This window comes from Argentina silus, assembly GCF_951799395.1.
Source record: "Argentina silus genome assembly, chromosome: 14".
Taxonomy (NCBI): Eukaryota; Metazoa; Chordata; class Actinopteri; order Argentiniformes; family Argentinidae; genus Argentina; species Argentina silus.
In genome coordinates, this window is record NC_139668.1 from 9,941,663 (window position 1) to 9,960,876 (window position 19,214).

General features: G+C 42.3%; 1 protein-coding gene across 1 annotated transcript; it reads left to right on the forward strand.

The window, feature by feature from the left end:
* The first annotated feature begins 546 nt into the window (after positions 1-546).
* On the forward strand, positions 547-18,825 carry LOC310815551 (uncharacterized protein). The gene is made up of 3 exons (XM_083685374.1): positions 547-586; positions 15,038-15,347; positions 16,595-18,825. Exons 2-3 carry the CDS (start codon positions 15,041-15,043, stop codon positions 18,505-18,507), a joined length of 2,220 nt encoding a protein of 739 aa, XP_083541500.1. The 5' UTR covers positions 547-586; positions 15,038-15,040; the 3' UTR covers positions 18,508-18,825.
* Positions 18,826-19,214: the final 389 nt, after the last annotated feature.

The window sequence follows — 19,214 nt, forward strand, 5'->3', positions numbered from 1 at the left end:
CAATATAGTACAGCAGCTGGTCTAAAAGGAAAGATACTGGGAGATTGCTCTCAGATCTCCATGTGGACTGCTTTTATTTAATAGCCATATTTCATGTTAAGACCATGAGTCCTTAAACCAATAACCTCACCACGTAAAGAATAGGCTCGAAGATCCAATCAAATGATAATCTAGGGGATCTAGGAGGCTGGGTTGTTGTTGGTGTGATATGGGAGTCGTTCCATTGGCATTAGAGGTAATGGATTGCCTTTGAATGGTCAGCATGTCTCTCTCCTCTCTTTACTCCCCCTCTCTTTGTCTGGATTTATCTAAAAGTCTGTTTCTTGCCTACAGTATGTCTCTGCTCTCTTTGTATCTTTTGACTGCTCTCTCCATCTCTCTCTCTCTCTCTCTCTCTCTCTCTCTCTCTCTCTCTCTCTCTCTCCCCTCTCAGGGTTTCCTCTTCGCTCTCCCTCTGCCCTTCTCCGAGGAACTTCAGTAGCTCCACCCACCTGCACATAAAAGCCTAGTCCATGCTGTCTGCTGCTGTTCAGAGGTCTTCACACTTCCAGTGATTGTTCTCCTCTACAGCCACACATTGATCAAGGTAAGAGCATCCCATAGATGTAATATGATCTATGATTAAAAAGGTGGCGGGTATACATTTTTAAAACATTTTTTTGCACAGTTTGATCAATTGTGGTTTACCAAGCTGGGTAGCTACCTGACTTAAGTGCTTTGAATGTCTGCATTTTTCCTCACCGTGAGCGTATGTGTGCTTTGGCATGGGTGTCAAGAAAACTGAGCCGGATTCTTTGCACATGTCTTGGTTGTTTTGAAGGTTACTGTGTGTGATTCTAATGGGAGCAGATCAAAATGGAATAAGGGAGGAGAAAGAAAGAAAGTTTTCTTGCAGCCCAAATTGTTTGATAATCATTTTGATTCTAATTCTGCAACCTAACTGCTATAAGCATGTGAGATTTACTGAAGTGGCTACGCCTGAGTCATCCAATCTCTTCAGATGATGCACGTCATTTGCCAAAAACAAAGGAAATCCAGAACAGATATGCCTGTGAAGTATAAATCATGGGCTTTTACGTGTCAAAAGTGCAACACTGAGATCAGGAGAACTGATTCAAGAGGTAGACTCCCTATCTATTTAGGAAATATAGAGTTGCAAGATAATGCAACTTACAGTACTGTATGAGGATGACAAGTCCGCTACTTAGGATAGGATAGGATATTGCTGCTCTTATCGACAAATAACACTCAGATGTTATTCAGCAATATGTTCAGGTATTTGGCACACGGAAAGAATGGCCCAGGTTTTGTAGAGAAAAATCCCTTTGATAGCACATGAACAGTACTCAGGATATGTGTAGCCTTACACCTGATGTAATAACCTGACCTTACAGTATAAAGGCTGTAGGCCATATGTCCACAGCTGTGGCCTTAGGCCTCCTAATGTCCCTGCTTCCCTGAGCTTTCCTGGCAGAGAACTCAGATCCTCGGCCCTGGGGGCAGCTGTATTCTCTTTCCCTCTCTTCCTACAGGGATTATGGCAGGGTGTTTTTGGTCTCTGGAGCATTCCTAGGCGTGCGCAGCACAGGAGAGGCCTGAAAGAGGCCTGGGCAACGGATTGGCACTCTCCCATTATTGTGGTGCTCTCTCCCCCTGAAGATGCAGAGTCAGGGACCCTGGTGTGTTCTGTCCTTAGGCCACTCAATACATCCAGGGAGCTAGTGGATTGTTTCACATTCCACCCCTAAGCTGAGACCAGACCTGGGTTCAAATAGTATTCGGCTCAATCAAATGTTCAATGTATTTGAAAGAAAATAGTTACTATTTGATCCTTGGATATACAGTACAGTTCTGTGTGCAAAGAGTGTTTCCCTTGTCTGGGGTGAAGTCATTTTGGGGAGTTGGGAGTAAAGCATTTGGCAGTGCCCTGACAAAACACTGACTTCACAGGGAACAATCGTGTTGGTGTGGGCCAGATGCAACTAAGAGAAATGGTGTGGGGCTATTTGACTTGTTGCTGTCCTGTATGTTTTACGCAGCGGTGGAGACCAATAATGACTCATAGATTCATTTAACATTGATGGTGACTTGTAGTCAGATTGACAACCAACAGACAGACAGACACTCTGGGCAGCACTGAGATTACAGCGAACAGGCAGTTTTTCCAGTTCTGCATTGACATTTTAAATCCCATTTACAACAGGGGCAATTCATGTTAAACTTATTTGACACATCATTTCTGGATTACTTTAGCACATGGAGGAAATGGGTGGCCTCTTTCTCTGTCTCTCTCTGTCCCTCTCTCTCTCTCTGCTCTGCCGTTGAATATGAAGTGCTTATTTGACTCAGGGGAATGTGCCCTGGGATCACACAGCTGCAGTGGCTGTGATTTGAGCCCATGCGTCTCTAACCCCTGTCCGTACGGAACAGTAGCAATGCAGTTCCCAGTCAGGTCAGCCAACTGTAGGGGATAAGTCAGTCCTCGTTCCCCTGACCATGTGGGAGCAACACTTCTTTATTAACTCATAGGACATAGCCCTTCATGAATTTAATCATAATGAACTGATTCCAATTGAATCAAGTCTAGATTTTCAAATCATAAACAATCTGCAGAACTAGAAGCTTAGTATGTGTGATTATCATTTACAAATCAGATCACTCCCTTCTTGATAAAATGGCCTGAAAATCCAACCCTCGACATCCTGTTTTCAGCTTTGAATAGCTTTCCGCTATATTATGCATTAAGTTGTCTTAAACATCCATCATCTTACCTTCTTATCACTATTCTGTCCGGCCATTGAAGATCATAAATTATCCTGGCCTGGTTTATATGGGTTTATATTTATAAAACAACTAAGCAAATGCTATTCTGAGGTGGATTATCATTTTGTTTAAAGGTAGACTCAAACAAGATCATCATCATAAACACATGGGTGACCTCAATCACCAAGACAGAATAAAACCTAGACTGCCTTTATTATTTTATTATAAAATCATTTGAGGTTGCACGCCTACATCTAGGCAAATATGTATTTTGTTTTAGTTGATGTTTATCAGCAGGGAGTATTAATAACGATGTCAGGAGGAATAAGTGGTGTTGTGTTAATGAGAGCATCAATAAGAAAGCCCCAATCTGGGATGGGATGTGTCCTTCACTGTGCCATCGTTAGTCTAACAGAGCTGCGCGCAGAACCAGGCGCATAGAATTTTAGTTTGCAAGATGAGCACGATACAGGCGTCATATGGAGCGGACACATTCCTGTTCCCATGTGCATGCACACAATACTCGGATTAGTGCTCTTACTCGGACTAAGAAAATATTGTGATTAAGCTGTTTACATGATCTGCAAAACTAAATATTCCCCTAATATTTCTATTGACAAGCAAATGGTGCATAAATGTAGTAGGTGAAGATGTGAAAACGGTTATGTCTCCACTGTAGATTTTAAGTTGTTATCAAGGCTATTGTATGCAACCATGTTGCTCCCATGGTATACACACTCTTTCACTGATATGCTTGAAAAAAAGATGATGATGCTCTTCATTGTCAGCGAGGTACCGTTCATACCAGGGAACACACAAACGTTGACTACTGGATGAGAGTGTGCAGCATGGAGTAGTGGGAGAGAGTGGTCCTCACTCCTCACATTTCAATCTAGTTTACGAGAGAAAGGGGGCGGGGGGGGGGGGGGGGGGGGGACAACTAAATTTTGTGGAGATACAACCACCTCCCCATGTAGTAACGTGTTAGCGTATTTGTTACCTTTGTTGACACTACTTAAGCCTAGGCCACTATAAATACTGCCTATTCAGTCCCTTGACATGCTTAGATAATTCTGATTTTGAGTCCTCTGGAAGCTGAGGGTCTCTGCTCTGTAAAGAGAGTGCCTATGTGTGAAGGAATGCTGTAAACGGGAAGGCAACCAGATTAGAATCGGAGGGGAGAGATGGGACCCTCGTAACAAGCGCGAGACAACTGGAGTGTTGGCAGAGGCGCTGACCTCTGCTGACAGGTATTCAGGCACTTGGAGCGAGCTGTGTTTGCACTGGGATAAATCAGTCAGACAAGGCCACATGGACAGCAACACAGACCAGGCAGCAGTGAGAGAATAGAGGAGATGGAGATGATGGCTTGATTCCAAATCGCGCGCTAGCCGCTATCCCTTTGGCCCTTTGGTAGGTGTATAGCAATTTGGTGAAATTCACACTTAGCTAATCAGAGGGCAAGATGGAGATATAAAAAAAATCCTCTCATCTACAGGGATGTCTAGGGGGTCGATTTGTAATTTAGGGTAGAGGACAAAGACTGATTGGGGAGGGGTAGCCTGGACAGAGCAGATAAAATAAGGTTAGATGGGGGATCTATTCTTCTGCTGCGGCTGTCAGTGTGGGGCTAGGAGAGCTCATGGTCACCTCATGCTGAGGTCTGATTGAGCTAGCAGCTTCATCTTTCTATTTCACCTTCTCTTCCCTCTCTTCTGCCTCTCTTTTTCTCTCTCTCTGTCTCTGTCTCTCTTCTGCCCCTCTTTCTCTCGATTTCTCCCGATTTCTCTCTCTCTCTCTCTCTCTCTTGCTCTCCCTCTCTAGACTCCCACAGGGGCCGCACCACTGGGCCAGTTCAGTTCACCTCAGGGAAATAAAGAAGAGAGAAATGTTCCAGAGGCTGAATAATATACAGAGAGTTCACACAGGTGGGACAGAGTGAATGTGTTTTACAGTCCCCAGATGTGCTTTTGGCTCCTCGTCAGGCCCCGTCAGCTGATCTGACATTCCTGTGTGTGTACTGCTGTGTGGTGGAACCGGTGTGTGCTCCTTTTGATTCAGTCCTCTGTGTCACAGGCACTTTATCAATGTATGTGGGCATCTGTGTAAAGCACAGAGAGAGCTCTTGTGGGATGTACAGGTGACCTTATTTTGTGTGTGTGTGTGTGTGTGTGTGTGTGTATGTGTGTGTGTGTGTGTGTGTGTGTGTGTGTGTGTGTGTGTGTGTGTGTGTGTGTGTGTGTGTGTGTGCGTGCATGTGGGTGGGTGTTGCATGGGCATTTGGGTGCTAGAATGTGAGTTACAGTAACCATGGTCATTTCCCATGGCTATCTAGGGCATCAGTTGCCAAGGCATCCTCATGTAAGGAAATCAGAGGCTACCCAGGTGTGAGTTAGGTAACACAGAGAGGTCATCTCATCCGTCAGCATCCGTTTTATTGGGACAGACAGAATGGCCCTTTCACATGGGGCTTTGTGTCCTCCTCTAGGAGTGACTTTATGTTGAAAGAGCGGAAGACAATGCCCTTATTAGGCTACAGCCACATCTTGTGTGGGAAGAGAGCTCCAGGTAGAAGTTGCCCTCAAACACAGATCTAAGATCAGCTTACCCTCTCCAAGGAAGCGGTGTACTGTAGCACCTTTGTTTTATGTACAGAATTATTCTCAAGGATAATCTGGATAATTTCAACCAATGTGTGAATATCTGCTGTGAACTAAGGTCATGACTCATGACATTGATGATTAACCAAAACATGTCCCTACTTTGTTTGCTATCCTGTTCGATTGTATGCAGTTCTCCATCTTCCCCTTGTGAACTGAGGTCACACATCTTTGTTCAGCCTACAAAGTAACAGACCATCCTTTTTGTATTCTGAAGAAGAGAGATCCCCAGAGCATCTTTATTACAAAACCAGGGCTTCACCCTTCTCAGCTTTATGTCCACAGAGCATGACCTACTATAAAGTTTTAAGCAAGCAAAACGCCATCAAGTCAAAGCTTACCTGCCAAACATATGGCAAAGAGGAGAAACAGTTTTGCTACTTCTGCTTTCTCCAATCTTTATTCCGTAGAATAGTGTGTGTTTAACACACAAACCTTCAGACTTTGTCCACACAAGCTTGCCTGTGCTGGTCTGTCTGTCTTCCATTGTCAGTCTCTTTGACTTTGACTCATACATCATGAACCATGTTTAATATGGTTGAATAAAAAAGCAGCTCATGGATTGTCACATTGCTTCACTCTTTTACAATACGATACAATAACTTTATTGTCCATTTGCATGCAAAGTCATGTTGTGATGTTAGCATACAGAATACACTTCAATCAATCAATACACGTGTCTCATGTTCTCACAAATGATAGTCAGGGAATAGTGAATTGATCACAGTTGTTGGAAAAGCTCATAGTCTGTTTGTACTTATTTTGACTACAGTAAGTCACACATTGCACCACCTCAACATCATTTAGGGGCAAGACCACACTTCAGATCCGTGAATAAGATGATACTATTTCTCTACAATCCCCTTTTTTGAGTCCCACTGTTTCCTCTTTGGAAGTCCCTTGTTTGGTCAGAAACAAGTTGTATTTTGTTTGAATTTGACGATAGCCCTCTGATCATGTATAGAATTGTGTAGTCAACAGCTTTTGTCTGCTGTACTTTCCCATTGTAAAGAGATTTAGCATACCAATCTGGTTGAAATACAGAGGCCAGACCTAACCACAAGCAATTAAAGGAGCACATATAAGAAATGACATGGTCGGTATTCACCATGCTTTTGCTCATGATCCCGTTTGTTTATTGAGAATAAAAGTTACCATCTGGAAGCAGTCAGGAAAATACAGAGGAGAAATGGAAATTTGATTATTTTCAAACCCAAGTTGGGTTGATAAAAGACTTGTGGCTCATCACCAAGCAGGCTCTGCCATGGTTGTAAGTGTTGGCTAAAGTGGAGAACACAGACTTCCTGTGGTCAAATGTGAACGGTCTTTATTGCATTATCATTGTTTTATATCGAGTTTAAATCACTGGTCAGTCTCTGCTATTGAAAGAGGGGATGGAACGATAAGTTCAGCCTTGGCAGTCTGTGAAGGGAATATAGACATTTGACCGACTTGTTATTACAACGCGAGCCCAAGAGAACAACGTGAGAATTTTATTGCCGCCATGTGAATTTGATAAATAAATAGGCGAGGAGGAGTGGGAGGGGGGGTTGCTTTTGCAGCTGAGGGCTTGGACCCAGCTCAGAATTTGGATCTCCTCTGCGCCGGCTCACTTGTGAGGCCCATCATTTCCCCCTGGTTTTCCCTGTGTCCTCAGCCAAAGTGTACGAGCCAAAGACTGCTTCTCCTATTGGTCTAGAACATCCAAAACTGGCATGTGATTGATGGATGTCTGAGTGGGATGCGTGCAAACTGATTCAGTGTCTGTTGACTGTAGAACAGCACCTGTCTGCGACCCCTGTCTCTCTTTAAAAGTGATGCTTTGGCCTACAGTATCTACACAGGGAGTATTCAAAGCCAAGTCCAATTTTTTAAATTAACTATGGGTCTTGGTGGGACAGGTCTGGTAAATGAAACAGGGTTTTCGTCTGGTTGCTCTCAGCAGTTTGTGAAGATTTAAGTATGCTTTAAGGTTACCTTCAGGCATCTGTTTTTAAGAAAATCACTTTTAGGTTTTCACCGCTTGTTGTAGACAGTAACACCTTATTTCTGAAGTCTCTGATTAAGGTTAATAGTCTGTGCAAAGCAAGTGAAATGATAAAAGTATTAAGGATTTTTACAGCAACAAAGTCCAATGATTTATGATCTATGGATTTTTGGGCTGCGTTTGTCGTTGTACTGTATATCATATACAATTGGGGAAATGGAGAGCTTCAAGACAACCTGATGAGTCACATTGGAAAGGATGGTTATCCACTGAGTGCGGTCAATGTTAACCCTTTCAAAGGTGTTTCCTGTTTAAGGCAAAAAAAAAAGAAGCACATTTTGAATAACTGTGGGAATGAAGGAAAACGCTATGACTTGCAGACTGTCAAACAGTCCTACATGCCTACATGCTCTCTCTACTCTCTGTCCGTGGTGCTGGATACAAAAGTTGCGAAAGATTTAGTTTTCCTTAGAATCCTATATGGTTCTCTACTTATATACTTTATATATAATATATATATATATATATACATACTTTATCTGATTGTTTAAAACAAATCTCTAGTATCTTAGTATCACCCCTTTTAACCTTTCCTTTGAGAATAATCCATCTGACATTTCTCAGAGTATAAAAATGGATGACTGAAAATTAAACCCCTTGACCAATTGAGGTTGTACAGTCATTTCCGACATATAGCCCTGAGGGCTGTCTTTTGAGTCTGGGAAAAATTCCCTCCCTGGTCAAAATATAGCCCCTTGTTATACGTCATCTGCTTTTATACATAATGTCACTTCCTGTAGCTTTGTACTGTGGATGCACCACACGTGTGTACTTTTGAGGTACAACCTGTACTAATCTCACAAATATCCAACATTTTACGCTAATACACACTGCCATTGTAGTAGGAAATTAACAAGGCCTAGTTGATATCCTGAATTTACTAATAGTGATGAGACAGGTAAAAGAGAACATGTTGCTTGATGGCCGCAATAAGATGTCACAAGAAAGACTATCATCATTATCCTTTGGTAGAGAGCGGAGCCATAAATACATCACTATTGGGTGACCAGCTTTTTTTTGTTCAAAGGAGAGTGGAATCCCACCCTGATTGAAATGCAATTATCATGTAATAATAGTTTTACTCTTTGTTTCTAAGTAAATACCTGCTTAATACCAGGCTGTAAGATAAAGCCTTACTGATTATTTTTGACAGCAGCTTCAGGTTCTTATAAATCAAAGATTGTGCTTTTAAATGCTTTTGATTGGTGCACTCCCTGGTGAAAAAAAGCATCGCATGCCACCTCTAGAAAGTCACAGTTAGCACAGCTGTTAACACTGAATGTTTTACCTCAGACGAGTGTCTGGGGCCTACATTGTATAGGTATTTTGGGGATTTGTTTGACTTAAGGGAGAGCTATAGGTTTATAGGACTCTCGTGGCGAAATGTTCCTGAATGATCGGGAATGGATGTACCCTTAGAAGGGTGTGCAAAGTCACAGTTTGCAGTCAAAAGACAGGCAAAGGTGCACTGACTCCCGGTCTTGGCACCATTCACTTTCCGACAGATCCTTTAGAATTTCTTCTATGTCAACCACTTTATCCACAACAATAACAACAGGAGATATTAGACATGTAGTTGATTAATTCTTCCCCAACAGGATAAACTTGTTTATACAAGCCTGTTGATAATGTATGCCCTTGATATTGCTCCAACGAAGATGTACCGGAGCACCTCAGAGTACCGAGGCCAAGTTCCACAAGGGGTGGAGGAGATGTTGCAACACAGTGTTAAAACCTCCAGCCGCCTGAGAAAAAGTCATGGCGCATTAGTATCTCCCATTCATCATTGCAGGGCCCTGGACTGCAGCATTGCACCGGACCTGTGGCCAGAGTCCCTCCCGTTCATGCCTCGGGCGAGCCCCGACGCAGCCGAACACAAGGGGAAGTGCAGCATCTAGCCAAGCCAGACAGATAGACAGACACTGATTATATCCCAGGCCCTTCAGTTTGAGGAGAGGAGGCACGTAAGGGTAAGAAAGCATGCTTGTTTGGTTGCTGAGAGCTTGAGAGGCGTGGTTGTCAAATCATTGCATAAATAGTTGTGTAATTCAAGAGGGAGAGATGACACTCTACTGTTTATTACTTGCTATTACTCGCTCTACTGTTTTCACTAAACCACTTTACATTTTGTAAAGAATAAAACATAACATTGATTTCTAAATTATTTGCAGTTTGTGGAGACAGCTTCTTTCCTTCTCAGCCCCACTTCAAACAAATTACAACTCATAAAGGCTTGATGAAGCCTTCATAAACCTTTTAGGTTTTAAGGACAACATACTGTATAGTTGTTGCTTCACAAATCATTCTAAAGGGTATTATAACAGGTCTTTAAATCTGGCACTATGTGGCATAACCCTTTTGCCAACCTTTAGCATGTTACTGATGTATTTATGATATGTGAAGCAGCTGTGTAGGCCTTATAAAAGGGTTTACCAAAGCTTTATAAGGCCTTTAAAATTATAATCTGTTGAAAGTGGGACCAAAACACCTTTTGTAGTACAATGAATTATTAGTCAATGCTCTGATCTCTTCAGCATGCTGAAAGAACAATAAAGACTAGGAAACATACATCCATGCCTGGCGTTTATTTTTGCTCCAATCATTTAGCAAATCTCATGTTTAAAGGATTAAGGCACCCCACAGGGCCCACTGCGGTAAAACAAGGCCGAGGTCCTGTAAGGCCCTCTAATTATTCCCTATTTAGTAACATGTGCTCTATGTAACTCACTCTGAGAGGAAACGTGACTCCTTCACACTTAGTGTTGGTGAAAGGAAGGATTGAGGGAAAGGAGAAGAGAGGGGGAATGTGCATATACAGGAGATGGAGGGCTTTGGGTTTGGCCCTTAGCGGAAGTGTGTGTGTGTGACTTGGCTTGTCGGCTGCAGAAATATTTCTCACTCCTGCAGAATCGCAATTCCCCGTAACCCACGAACAAATGCCATAAAGTCAACAAAAATGTTGGCCGATCTAGGTATGATTTCTAAGAGAGAGAGGAGGTGCACTTGATACTGGCGTTTGACATTTTCCTTGTACTTGAGTTCAAGTCATGAGAGAAACCAGTGGAGGCTGGTGGAGGTAGTAATTGGAGGATGAGCTCACTGACTTAATCAAACACGTGATACCATTTCTCATTACATTCTATGCATTACAATGAACCCGTCCTCCAATTTCCACCTCCATCAGCCTCCACTGATAGAAACATATGATGACTGGTGTTACTGAGTAGCATTAACATGTCATTTTGTATATTTTGCCTTGTTTCAATTTAGGATGATATTTGAGATTTTTTTCCACTAACAGCCTTCAGATGTGTGATGATGACCTCATCATAAAATCTGCCTAGTGCCTAACTGATGTTTGCCTGCTAATTGTGAAAGTGAAGTAAGAGCTTGGCAAGAGGTATTTGCATCTCATCTGAATGTGTGAAGAGAACATTTTGGTGTCTAGCGCCCCCCTGTGGAGAAAAGAAAAGAAAGACACACACACACACACACACACACACACACACACACACACACACACACACACACACACACACACACACACACACACACACACACAGTGGAAGAAATTAATTGTCATTGTTTTCAATTCTCCTTGAAGAAAAGGAGCCTGTATGCCAGACAGTGACTAGAAAAGTAACTTTTTACCTTTTATTTACACAACACACTGTAAACACAAGGACAGGAGCATAACAAAGACGCTGGGGAGTGGCCATAACATGAATACTCTTGACAAATGGTATGTGGGTATGAGAAGTTTCTATCTAGATAGTATGATTTTTACGTAGAAAAGTCAGTTGTTCCCTGACTTTTTGTGCCTTCTTCAAACAAAGTGACTGACAGAAGCACAGTTTTGACAGAAGAACAGAGCAACAATGACAATACGGAGTGTATCAAATTCCAAGTGCGAGGGTACTTTACATTGTGTCTTTATAGCAAAATATAAATGTATTTGAGACGTAGTGATGAGATAATCCATTGTGTTAGTATGCAGTATTAATGGTGTTGCTCTGAACAGTATTAACAGAATAAACATTACTGCCATTCTTTCCTTTGGGTGTCTGCCTTACACTAGCATACACATCTGCATGCATTCATTTTGAATGTATTACTTTGACAATGGCTGAAATAAATGTAACTTGATTTTTATGATTTTCATGTGTAAACTCATCAACTTAATGACTGCTTATCTGGGAAACTCAAACACTAATTCCAAACTCTTTATCAAATACTGTAGCTGGTTTTGTTCAGAGAATTCCAACTCCAGCACCACAATAGTTCGCCATGGGGATGTGGTTACCTCAATACAATTGAAAGCATTTTTTTTTGTGTGTGTGTGTGAATTTATGTGGGTCTGTTTTTGTAGCTTTCATAAATATCTGTGATAACGCTGGCCATACACTTGAAAAGGCTTAAACTGAGAATAAATAGCTTAAAATACTTAATGTATTGTAACTGCAGAGTAAAATAATCATTGGCAGTGCAAGCATACCTTGCATGGTTTTAGGACTCTCCCAAACACATCTGATACACAGGTTAAAAACACATGTGAACATTTGATTACAATCATGAGCACCTGGGTCAGTCTGCCACACTAAATACAACAATGAGAACATAGAAATTATTAAAAAGACAATTACACTGTATAATAATTACTCTTACTATTACTATTAAAAATATCTCTCCCACTAAAATCAGTTTGCTGTCTGACGGAGTATACCAGGACAGCCTCCACAGCTCACAGTACGTTGTCTCACGCAAGTATATTATGATAGTGTCAGCAGTAAGGTTGGGTGCAGTTGGCATTCAGATCAGGTCATGGGGACTGTGATGAATGTTAATGGGAAATAAATACAAAAACTTGCTCTGAACATTCAAATACACAATTTTAAAAAGTCACTTGTCTCAATATCATTGTATGGACATTGTTTTTTTACAGTATGGACATCGTTTTTTACAGTTGCATGGAACAGCCCCTACAACTAGACCCAGATTTTTTTGGTAAGGTCTTGTTATCAGGAAAAAAAATAATACAAGGCCATACATATACTGCATATGGCTACAGGATGCAAGGAATTTGCAGCTGCAACCACATTACAAGTAGGCTGGCTGGCTGACACAATATTGTCATTGTGTTCACAATGATCGTAACACCAGCAGCAATCATCTGTGTAGCGTATTTTGGGTTGCTTGCTTCAAACTAATTTAGTGGTAATGTGTTCTTTTCAAAGACGTCATAGTAAGGGTTTGAGAGAGTAATGTTAGGTTGTTTCATGTTTTGGTGATGCTAAGAAACGCTGTAGAGTGATGTTGTGTTATGTGCCTTTTGCAGTATACAGGGAGTCATGAGCTAAATCTTTTCCCTCAAAATCTTTTCCCTCGGTATTCTCTTACCATGGGTGTGAGTAAGAATAATGGGAAATGCTGTTCTGGAACACAAGGTTCTTCCCTCCACCTCAGCCCTTAAGTAAACATGTCGAAGATGTTTGATCAAAAGGTGACAGACAGTCCATCAAGCAATACTGACATTTGGAAAAGAGAGAGAGAATGTTATTTGGCTTGACTGTTTGATGTGCAAACAGCCCGTTTCAACTCTGGTCTGCCACACACAAGCAATCAAGCATTTCTTGGCAATTATGTTTGGCTGAACATTAAACCATCAATCCAGTTCCTGCTACCTTGTTTTCTAAGAAATACATGCCTCATGTAGATTATAGATTCAAAGCTATATTGGTCTTGTTCATGTTGTGACAAATGATGGTCTCATGGTCTTATACTGATGAAAACATGGAGAATCAAAACCTTGAATTGGACAGATTGAGGTCATTATGTCCAGTGTTGGGGGCATACCATTCCTGCACTTTGGGAATGGTTACTGGGCACATACATGGATACATACATAAAATGGCAACTACTCAAAGCAAACCCAAACCATGGGTGACTTCATTCTGATGGTATGGTCCATTACAATCCTGTTGCAAGTTGTCACATTTTGGTCACATCGAGAACCTAACAAAAAAAAAGGTTTTCTTACTTTAAGTTTGTTAGTCGAACATGGACTGTATCTGTTTAGAATTAGGGTTAATGCAGAGGACGGGACATAAGTGATTTTTAAAATACTAATGCCAAACTTAATTGTTTAACGGATGCATTGGCAAAGTAGGTGGTCATATATGGCCCCCGAATTAAGTTATAGTTATATTTACACCAATGACTTAAGCTAAGATCTCACCTAGGGACCCCAAATTCATTAATGTTCATGTATTTAATAATCAGACTGAAATGTACCGTATTATTTCTCATACCATTCATGTTGATCCATCTAAGCTGGATATTCATACACTCGACACACTTTGATAGCTCACTCGTCTTACTTTTCTGAAAATGAAATTCGTTAAACAATTCAGCAAGTTTACTTGCCTAATATTGAACTATATACGTCTTTTAATTCATTTGCATGAGTTTAATTATCCAGCATGGTGAAATGGCTGAAATCAAAAGAGAAAACAAGTAGTGTGGTTTGTGCTGTCCCTCCTCACTACCCTTACTTACAAATTGAGACATGAACCAGTTGCTAACTAAACACTTTAATCACTCCTTCACTCATGACAGTGGGCTAGGCCTACTGTCTCAGTAACAATTGCACTGTGTTAAGTTCGAAGTGAAGAGTGAAGAGTTGGATGAGTTTCAGGTCCAGGTTTTGCACATGCTCTTCTCATTGATGAACCAGGACCGGAAATCCCTACAAGGTGCTCTCTCTCTCTCATTCTCTCTCTCTCTCTCTCTCACTCTCTCACTCTCTCTCTCTCTCTCTCTCTCTCTCTCTCTCTCTCTCTCTCTCTCTCTCTCTCTCTCTCTCTCCTCACCCAGTAACTAAAAACCCTACCTCTAAATATTAATGTTTTGGTTTCAATGCCAAAAATGTCTGACCTTGAAAATTGGCCTGACATCTCATGCTGGCAGATGTAACAAAACAATAAATCTCAAGTTGAAATTAATGTAATTTATGTTGTCAGAAGTATTTATTATCTGTTCCACAAAAATAGTACTTTCAATGATTGAAAGTATAAAGAGAATCTGTGTGTCTCTCAAGTTGTATAGCACAGTACAGTGCCATACATTTGTGTCCAATGCAAAATGGGTATTCATATTGCGCATAACATTTTGGTTAAAATAACTTGCTGAAAATATAACTACCATCCCATAAAGTGTCTCTTTATACAGATGCATTAACAGATTCCACAGTAACATACTTGAATCAAAATCAAAAAATTAGCCATTTTCATTACCCATTGATACCTAATTCATAATCTTTTAGCTCTCACTATTCCACATACAAAGTCCGGCACGCGCCTACAGTTTATTGTACATATGACATTGTCCGATTAACCAAGACTTACCAAGACAGTCAATACAATGTTTATTTATCTTTTGCATGGAATGCCTCTGTTTCACTCGTTTTATTGTCATGAGATTAGAAAGCTTTGAGTTACAGTATGTGCGCCTCCCTCTTTCTCTCTTTCTCTCCTTCTCTCCCTCTCTCTCTCTCTCTCTCTCTCTACAGGACATGGCAATGCCCCTCCCCTGCGCTCACCTTTTGCTGGTCGTGCTCCAGCTGTGTCTACTATGCCATGTCCATGGGGTGGCATATTACGGACACAAGCAGCACCCTCAGCAGCAGCAGCCTCTGCCACAGTTACCTCATATGCCCTTGGGTAACGATGGGTTGCCCCAACAGTATCTGGGAAAGGACATGCCACATATGCCATATGGCAAAGAAATCCCAATGATGCCACAGTACGGGAAAGAGCTTCCACAGTTGCCATTGCACATGGGAAAAGAGATGCCACCCAATGGGGGCAAAGGTGAGTTTGGTGCATTGGATAGTGTTTCATTGCTGAATGAATTGTAAATTGTAAATTCAATTATCTTGCGGAGAATATATATGTGCTATAGCTGAAACAATATTGGTTTCAAAAAAAGTTTACAAGGGTTAGACAGTTCTTGTAAATTGGGCCATTGCCGTGGCCACCATTGAAGGGAGCGGCCAATATGTACAGTATCCAAATCATGGGAGACAAGCTACTGCAGTGCTGACATGGAGCGGTTAACCTCTCTCACATATTTCAGTGCCATTCAAAATACCTCACAACTGCTTTCATTCCTAGTTGCCAAAGCAAACGTTATCTCTTCTTGCATCTGTAGGTAATCATATCCTGGACAAAGCTTCTAAAAGTAATAATTTATACATTCTTGACAAATCACATAATGTGAAGTGAAATTGGTATTGACATTTCATACAGCCATGATGATGATCACCTGATCTGTCTCAACAATTATTTTCTTCATTTTTTTTCAGCCTGTATTATCAAGAATTATATTTCTAGCATATTATCTTATATTTTATAAAACATTTATAGAAATATTACTCATTATTTCGGAAAATTCTACTGTGTGGGAAAAAGTAAATGTGTACTACCGCCTGGGTTGAAGTTGAAGGAGTCCTTTGAATTCCACAAATACAGTATAAAATAATTTGGTCCAAGTCTGCACTACGCACCGTTTACCAGAGAGGATCCAATCAGCTTACCCCGAGACCGTTTTGTCATTATGATATCAACATGATCATAATGACAAAATGCGTCAATGGAGTGTTTATTTTTTTATTTACCATTAGCATGAGTTATTTAAATTTTTTATATATTATTGAATGCATCTTATCATCTTAGTATGAATCTGTTATGTTATATGATTAGTCAAGTCAGCAAATCATTTCTAGGAATTTACAGTCCTACTTTCAAAGCAAATTATCACGTTTGTTTAAGGCTTGGATTTCTGACAAATTCATAAACTATTTATAGGGAATACATAGATGGTTCATAAATAATTTATAAGCAAATTCATATTAAACAACATTTTTTTATTTTATTTCCTGGATAGCATGCATTTGCTATTGAAGGATTTGACTGGCATCAATGTGTAAACTCATTGATGGGATCATGAGGGATCATGAAGCCTTAAAAGTGGTGATTAATTTAAAGTGGGGCCACATTTACTGTTTTGTAATTCATGTTGTAATCCACAGGTGAAATTTATCCCAGAGGTGGCAAAGGCCCTGTAGGTCCTCGAGAAGGGGGTGGTCCCTCAGGTGGTCCTGAGGGGCTACCAGGAGCCCAGGGGCCACCAGGACCTCAGGGCCCACCAGGGATGCCAGGCCATGGAATGCCAGGGTCCCACGGAAAACCAGGTCCCCCTGGTCCCCAAGGGTATCCTGGAATAGGGAAACCGGGAATGCCTGGAATGCCAGGAAAACCTGGAGGACCAGGTTTGCCAGGCCCAAAAGGCGAGTTGGGTCCTGGTGGTGGTGAGGGACCAATAGGGATGCCAGGGCCTCCAGGTCTTCCAGGGCCCCCAGGCCTGCCAGGGATCGGTAAACCAGGTGGACAGGGATTGCCAGGGCAGCCTGGTCCCCGGGGAGAGCCAGGTCACAAAGGTCCACCTGGCTTCCCTGGTCTTCTTGGGCCCAAGGGGGATAAAGGATTTGGTCTGCCAGGATTGCCAGGCTTGAAAGGACCTGCAGGACCACCAGGACCCCCAGGTCAAGGGGGCCTGCCAGGAGTTGGAAAACCAGGTCTGAATGGACTGCCCGGAGTCCCTGGGGGACCAGGAAAACCAGGCCCCTCTGGGGAACCAGGACTGGCAGGGCCACCAGGTGAAGGAGGTGAACCAGGACCACCTGGGCTACCAGGTATTGGCAAGCCTGGGCAAGATGGGTTGCCAGGACAACCAGGGTTTCCAGGTGGGAAAGGGGAACCAGGCCCATCAGGTTTACCAGGAGGTCCGGGCTTACCTGGTTATGGCAAGCCAGGATATCCTGGACCAAAAGGTGACAAAGGACATGGCGGTTTGCCTGGATTACCAGGCCCGAAAGGTGACAAAGGTCATGGAGGTCTTCCAGGAATGATAGGCGCTCCAGGACCCAATGGGCCACCTGGTCTGCCGGGACCCATGGGACCACCCGGAGGTCTGGGTTTTCCTGGCCCGAAAGGAGAAGGTGGTGCTGGAGGGCCAAAAGGGCTACCAGGTCCTAAAGGTGAGCCAGGTCCTTCGGGGCTTCCAGGACAGTCAGGATATCCAGGAGAAGGTGGCCAACCAGGGCCTAGAGGTTTACCAGGGCCCCTGGGTCCAAAAGGGGACAATGGACACAAAGGTTTGCCAGGCCTCCCTGGTGCTCCTGGATTGCCCGGTCCAAGGGGTGAAGGTGGACAGCCTGGAGAAAAAGGTTACCAGGGACCCAAGGGAATCCCAGGAATTACAGGTCCAGGTGGGCCACTTGGTCCTCCAGGACTTCCAGGACCAAAAGGTGAGCTTGGTCCACCAGGAAAACCTGGCTACCCAGGTGAAGGGAAACCAGGGATTCCAGGTCAATTAGGTCCCCAGGGGAAACCTGGCGGTGGTGGGCCACCTGGTCAAGCTGGACAACCAGGACAACCCGGCCTTCCTGGCCCACCTGGGCCCCCTGCCCAACCTCCAGGTCTTGGACAAATCCTCCCTGAAGTAGGTCCTGGTCTGAACGGTCTCAAACCAGGTGGATACAAGAAACCAAAACATGGAGGTGACATTGGGGGCAATGGCCTGGAGATGCCTGCATTTACTGCTCAGCTCACCAATCCCTTCCCTCCTGTTGGCTCCCCTGTTGTCTTTGACAAGCTTCTGTATAATGGCCATCAAGACTACAACCCCCAAACTGGTGTCTTCACCTGTAGCATACCAGGAATCTATTACTTTGCTTATCATGTCCACTGCAAAGGAGCTAATGTGTGGGTGGCACTGATGAGGAACAATGAACCAGTGATGTACACATATGATGAGTACAAAAAGGGCTTCCTGGATCAGGCATCAGGGAGCGCTGTCCTCCCGTTACAACAAGGAGACACTGTCTATGTACAGCTTCCGTCTGACCAGGCAGCAGGACTTTATGCTGGCCAATATGTCCACTCATCTTTCTCTGGATATTTATTGTACCCAATGTAGAAAAAGAAGAAAAAACACACACCACTCACTACATAACTGTTTTATCAATTTAAAGATGTTGAAACAAACAGTGACATTACAATGGTGGAAAACTACTAACTACTACTAGGCTCAGATATATTGATGAATAGGTGTGTGTAATGGTAAAGCTGGTTTTATGCATTTGTATAGCAAATGGTGCTATATATCACATGGCTGAAAATAACACTGTGTCACAATGTATACAACCCTGAAAAGAATTTGATAAATGCCCAAAGAGAGAAAATAAGGAAGAAGGAATTATTTGAGATGTCTGTATAGAGATATTCTGATAATGAAATGACCATTTCTGTTGGTTATGATCAGAAGAAATGTAAACCATCAAAAATACAGAATGTCTTAATCCCTATTGTAGCAGAGCGGTATCCATCTCCCATGGAGCAGCTGACAGACTGTGTTTTAAAAAAACAGTGTTTCTGCAAGAAAACATGGTCGATGATATTTTATGGTGTTACTGTGCAAGAGATATTACATTGAAAACAATGTGCTTATATAGTAAAGATGATCATGTAAGGGGGCTATATTTCCATTCATTACACCATCTTGTACTCATTGTAAGCCGTTTTTGTATTTTTAACTGCATAGCAGATTATGTTACATGGTCTCCGTATATTAGTACTTGTATACATATTAGCATTCCGACAGCTGACTCGACTTGACTAACCATT

What these genes read in the sequence shown, in the direction of transcription:
- LOC310815551 (XM_083685374.1), top strand. Translation starts at nt 15,041, where the DNA reads ATGGCAATGCCCCTCCCCTGCGCTCACCTTTTGCTGGTCGTGCTCCAG. An exon ending in TGGGGGCAAAGGTGAGTTTG is followed by an intron (nt 15,348 to 16,594) that starts GTGCATTGGATA and finishes AAGGCCCTGTAG; the next exon opens with GTCCTCGAGAAGGGGGTGGT.